We start from the raw sequence: 6,099 nt of genomic DNA on the forward strand, positions 1-6,099 counted from the left end.
GCTTTCTGCTCCCGTAAAGATTTACAGCCTCGGAAACCCTGTTCAGGGTCGCTATGGGTCGGAACCGACTCGACGGCACTTAACAACAACAACAACTTCCCTTAGTTCGCTGAGAGAACTCTGGTCCAGGCTCCAGGCTCCTGACCCTTAGGTCCTCATGTCCCAACTGAGTTACCGCCTCCCAGATCCCCTGCCCAGGTGACTCACACTGCACATTCAGGTTGACAGAGACAGCCTCTGAACACCAGGTGTTACAGACTCGGCAGGTGATTGCTCTTACATCCCAGGCAACTTTTCTAATCATCAGCACCTCAGGGAATGACTCATTCTTGGAGACTTGGGGTGTCCATTCATATCTGGTAACTCTAGGGTTACTAGAATTGTAGTTACAAACCAGGATCACATCATCTCCTTCTCTAATTGGTGTAGGATTCTGAATCGCCATGGTCACCCCTTTGGGAGGATCTGTGGGGGGAGGAGAGGGGACAGAGAGATCGGTGAAGACAAGCCAGGTATCCATAATACGTTTTCCTTCCTGCTTCCTCTTCCTCTCCCACCTGCCCCCTTAATTCCGACAACTCCTAAATGAATCAAAGGAAGGCTAAGGCTTCCCGCTTGCATTTGTGTGAGGACAGGTCCCTTCCCCTGGCCCTTTGCTGTCATTTGAGTCCTGATGCTTTAGTCATTTGGAGCACAGCTCTGGAGCCAACTCTGCCACTTAGTTTACTCCTAAGAGCACCTCACTCACAGTACTGTTGCAAACATAAAATAAAATCAGAGCATGGTACATAGTTGTTGTTAAGTGCCTTCAAGCCGGTTCCAACCCATAGTGACCCTGTGTAGAGTTTCCGAGGAGCGGCTGGTGAGCTTGAACTGCTGACCTTGTGGTTCAAACCAACACATTAGCTCGCAGAGCCACACCAGGACTCCTGGTACATAGCAAACACTCTAAGATGTTAGCTGCTGATGCTGTGATTTTATATCTAGATGTCCAGGATTTGAGAATCCCCATCAGTGCTCAGACCATGACATCTGAGTCTGAGGATCAAACTATAGATTCTGTTTGTCTGCTAAGGGTCACTGAATTGAAGAAGGTCCAATGATGTAATGAGACAGTTTTTCCCAGCTATCTCCTGAAAACTTCAGTATCCTTTCTGAGACTCAGCGAATGTTTAGTGATGCTAAGCTCTGTGTTCCTTGTGGAGTCTAGGCATCTCGCCATTTATCCATTCAGCCAAAATCTACTGGAAACTTACCACAAGCCAGACCCCATTCGAGGTGCTAGGAATACCACTGTGAGAAAAGAAAACACCTGCCCCAAGCAACTTACATGTTTGGAGACCCTGGCTTCTTACTGACGAGCCCAGGTACCTATTTTATCCTCCCCACTACTTCTGCCCCTTCCCCTTAGAACTGAAGTACTGTGACTACTCACATTGTACATCCAATTCAGCTTCCTGGTCAATCTGTCCAAGACCAAGACTGTTTTCTGCCAAGCAGGAATACTTCCCAGCATGCTGGGGGAGAACCTTTGGGATTTGGAAATTGCTTTTTGTCTTTCCCAGAATTTCTTTTCCATTGAAATACCAGGTGTAATTTGTCGGAGGAGGATTGGCTAGTGAAATACAAGTCAGCTGCACTGGATTTCCCTCCTTAGCCAACAAGGGGCGGATCTGAACACTGGAAGGTTCTGGAGCAACTGAAAGAAGTTGCAGGGGAAGGTGAGGAAAGGACCTGTGGTTTACCTGTCAAGGGCTTGGGCTTTGCCTCCCTCCTCCACACCCAACTCCTTGCCTGCCCTCTCCCCTGTTCCTGGGAGGCTCACACTGCACTTGAAGATGCACTTCTTCTGAATCTCTTGAGCCCTTATCATTGGAAACCTGACAGTGGTAGTTTCCACTCTCCGTCTTGGTCACTGAGGACAGAGTTAGTGTGGTTGTCTCCTGATTCTTTAGCCGGGTCCTGTCCTTGAACCAGAATATAGTTCGGTACTCCGGGTTGCTGCTGATGATGTGGCATTCCATGGTCACAGATTCCCCCACTGTTACAATGGCGTCTCTAGGGCTGACCTCGATCTTCAACATCGGGATGTCTGCAGGAGCAGAGGGCCAGTGGGGACATTCTCAGAGTAGAAGGAAGTAAGAAGGGGCAGTGTTTTTCTGCTGATTAAGCAGTGGTCTACATGTGCATGTGTGTGTATATAGTCACTCACTGTCACCCTTGTCATAGTCTCCCAACTGGTTTCTGCTTTCTCTCTTCCCCTACAGACTGGGCTGTACCAGCAGCCAGAAGGATTCCTTACAGTGCCAACCAGATCTTGTCACTCCCTGCTCAAAACCATTCCATGGATTTCACATTTAGAATAAGATCCAAGACTCTTACCACAGCCCATGTGATCTAGTGTTCCAGCCCCTCTCAGGATTACTCCTTCGTCACTTGGGTCCTGGAATGTACTCTCTTTCAGCCTCTGTGGCTTGTTTGCTCTGCCACGAACACAACAAGCAAATTCCCACCACAGGGCCTTTGCACTTATCACTTCCTGGAATGCTCATCTCGAAAATTTATCTGCCTCTGTTTCTCCAAAGGAGCTCTGGTAGCATAGTGGTTACGAGTTGGGCTGCTAACCTTAAGGTAAGCAGTTTGAAACTACCAGCCATTCTGCAGGAGAAAGATGAGGCTTTCTGCTCCTGCAAAGATTTACAGCCTTGGAAACCTTGTATAGACTCGCTATGAGTCAGAACCGACTCCACGGCACATCACCACCATTTCTCCATTCATTCAGGTCTCAGTTCAAATGTTTCTCTCCCTCAGAGAGATCTTCACTCATCACTTCTCTATCCTAAACCTGCTTGGGTTTTTCTTTTTCTGAATACATTCACATTGTTGTTGCTGTTGTTAAATGCTGTTGAGTTGATTTGGACTCATAGTGACCCTGTATAGGGTTTCTGAGGAGTGATTGGTGGGTTTGAACCCCTGACCTTGTGGTTAGCAGCCAAGTGCTTATCCCACAGCACCACAATAGGACTCCAGTAATACATTCACATAATTAGCATTATAGCCTCTATTTTTTGTTGTTGTTGTTTTTAAATCTATTTACTGTTTGTCTCTCTCGCTGTTATACTAACTCCATGTGGGCAAGAATTTGTTCTGGTTTCTCACTGTTGTACTATACCAGCAGCTGTAGCAGGGCCTCAAGTCTAATAAATGTGTAATGAATATTCATTGAACGAATGGATGGGACACCTATGTGAATAATAACAACGTGGAAAATTTACTTGGGGAGGTGAGGAGGGTGGTGAGGAGCTAAAGAGATAATCCCAAAATTATGTTGTGTCTTGGGAGTGGACTAAATCAATTTATTCTGTTAGGCCAACACAGATGTTAAAATGAATCTGTGACTTGGAACACTTGGGGTCTACAACAGGGATGATGGAAGAAGTAAGGAAGTTTTGCCGGGGTCATCCCCAGCTGAGGTGACCACTGCTGATCATCTTTCTGTTATTCTCAGTACTACTGAGGGACTGAAGGAGCTCTGGTGGTGCATGGGTTATGTGTTGGGCTGCTAACCACAAAGTCATCAGTTCAAATCCACTAGTCATTCTATGGGAGAAAGATGAGGCTTTCTGTTCCCATAAAGATTTGCAGCCCCGGAAACCTTACAGGGGCATCATGAATCCGAACCTACTCAACAGTACAAATACCACTACTGCGATGCAGGGCCTGGGGAGAAGGTGACAGGGACTTGATCTTTTGTCTCAGGAGAACTGGGTAGACTCACGCTTCACATCGAGCCACACCGTTTCCTGCGAGAGGACCTTCTCTGTTTGGAGATCCTTGAGCTGACAGGTCAGATTCTTTCCATGGTGAGTCCACTCTGGCTGGAACGTGAGCCTGCTCTCTATGGAGACAGTCTCGGGGCCTGGGTTGGTTGAGGTAACCGCTGGCTTATCCATTGACCACTGCAACTGGACCGGGTAGTTGGGGCAAAAAAAATTCAGCTTGCAAATTAAAGTGACTTCTTGAAGTTCTTGGATTTCCATGGGGAGCTGGATGTGAGGTGGAGGGGGTCTTTCTGCAAAAGAGTTGGGATCTTGATAGGGACCCGGAAAACCCTGTTCTAAATACCCACCCTGAGGAACCCTTGGCCAGTCCCTGCTACCTCTTTCCAGCCCTGCCTCTCTCTGCTTGGGATCCCTTCTGCTCAACTGAAATACTCTCCGGACAGTCTTGCAGATGCTCAGCCTCCTTTGGAATAATATTTCATGCTTATTTTATACTCAGATTCTGATAGTGGCTTCCTAAATGTCCTCAAGTTTGCTCCCCAATGTGCCCTAAGTGAAGCCTGTTGGTTTTGTTCAGACTGCATTTCTTAGCTTGAATGACACACTTGTTCAGTGGTCACTGTATAGGAGATAGGCAAGCACAGAAATCCTGTAGACGGACGAACAGGTCTGTGTGCGGTCACAGCTCTGAAGCTGTTTGTTTCACTGTAGATGGAGAGCTGCTTAGACTTGTATGTAGGCTTGGACTAAAGTAACCAGACTCTGCCTAGGGTAGAGGCCCCAGACTTATGTGCAATGAGTCACATCAAACCCCTACAGGTATGTCATTCAGCCCATGCAAAGGCTAATACAAAATTAAATGAGTCATAAACATTAAGACTTTGGGGAGATTTCACTTGAAAATCTTTCTTTCCAGCTTCCCTGGAAAAATCAGGATCTAGATTCCTATGTGCCAGAATGAGCAGGTACTAAGGGGAAGTGTCCCCTCTGAGGTGCAAGAGCCCATGTTACAGGTTTCCACAGCGGCTGCCTTCCACAAGCATCTCTATTACCTTTATTCCAGGAAAAGCTATATCCCATCTCCCACCTTGCCCTGCTGAGACAGGTCCTCTTCCCCTAAGTCTTACCAGAGACATTGAGGTTGATATTCTCCATCCATCTGTCATTACTTGATGTCATCCTCAGTCCCAGTTGACCGCTGTCATTGGCATGCACTGGCTGGATTCTCAGAGTGCAGTTATTTTCGGTGTTCCCCAGGAACTGTACTCTCTCTTCGTAAAGAATGCTTGGGGACTTATAAAGTATGGTTCCCATAAAGTTCTTGGTGGTTTTGTTAAAAAGATAATTGTGGTACACGTCCATGGATGTCACGGTATGTGAGGCTGTATAGCGGCAGGGAATCCACATACAAGCACCTTCCCAGGAGTAGAGGGTGTGAGGATGGTAAAATTTCCATGACGCTGAGTCAGAGAAAGCCAAGTATTCTGGAACCCATCACAATGATCAGAAAGCATTATTGCAGGGCATAGAAGGTTTTCAAAGGTATAAAGAAGGCCCTCTAAGGATCGAGGGAGAAAGAGGGAGATATGCAACAAGAATAAGACACAAAAAGAGATGTACCGGCAATCCCTGGTTATTTTTGGAGGACTTAGGGCCAACTTTTACTGACCCTTTAATGCTATGTACATTTGCCCTCACTTTGAAATGATTGAACCAACCTCTGCTCACCACAAATTCTTCATTACAGTCATCTTTACTTAACGCACATGTAGCTTTTAAATCGTTGGAAAGACGTCAAGCCTTTTCTTGCACTGAAGTAAGGCTAAATGAGAACTCTATGCACCTGTTTCAACTTACCTGCCAATTTTACTTAAAGACACACAAGGATGGATCTCTTCCATAACTCAGGGATATCTGAACATATTTAATCTGTCCTACATCCCTGCCTATCCTACATTTACTCTTTGTTGTCCCAGGTCTTTCCTTCCCACTGCCATCCCCAAATTCAAGTAGCAACTCAGGCCATGTCCTTACCAAGGAACAGGAGCGAGGGACCAAAGAGATGCATGGTGTCCTGTCCAATTAGGAACCTGAATCAGAAAGAGTTGGTCTTTGAGCCATCTGGTCACTTACTTCTTCCAAGAGGGCTCTTCTTTCTCCCCCACCGAGCTCCAATTCCAAAGGCGATCACATCTGGTTGTATGATGGAGACATAGAATTCTGGATACTCATAGGGCCTTTTCTGGCTATACTATGAAAGCCTTATAAGAGCTATCATCTTTCTCCCAAGTACCCAGTCTAGACTCATTCCATCCAC

At 46.4% G+C, this 6,099-nt stretch overlaps 1 protein-coding gene across 1 annotated transcript in view; it reads right to left on the reverse strand.

Annotated features, from left to right (window-relative positions):
• Window positions 1–5,850, reverse strand: part of CD22 (CD22 molecule) — a 14,090-nt gene extending 8,240 nt beyond the window's left edge. The window contains exons 1-6 of the mRNA XM_006867417.1: window positions 5,817–5,850; window positions 4,910–5,266; window positions 3,779–4,072; window positions 1,826–2,092; window positions 1,436–1,699; window positions 208–465 (exon numbers count right to left, since the gene is read on the reverse strand). Coding sequence (XP_006867479.1) covers window positions 208–465; window positions 1,436–1,699; window positions 1,826–2,092; window positions 3,779–4,072; window positions 4,910–5,266; window positions 5,817–5,850 — 1,474 coding nt within the window. The remainder of the gene's footprint in view (window positions 1–207; window positions 466–1,435; window positions 1,700–1,825; window positions 2,093–3,778; window positions 4,073–4,909; window positions 5,267–5,816) is intronic.
• Between the last annotated feature and the right edge of the window lie 249 nt (window positions 5,851–6,099).

This window comes from Chrysochloris asiatica, unplaced genomic scaffold (genome assembly GCF_000296735.1).
Source record: "Chrysochloris asiatica unplaced genomic scaffold, ChrAsi1.0 scaffold00104, whole genome shotgun sequence".
Taxonomy (NCBI): Eukaryota; Metazoa; Chordata; class Mammalia; order Afrosoricida; family Chrysochloridae; genus Chrysochloris; species Chrysochloris asiatica.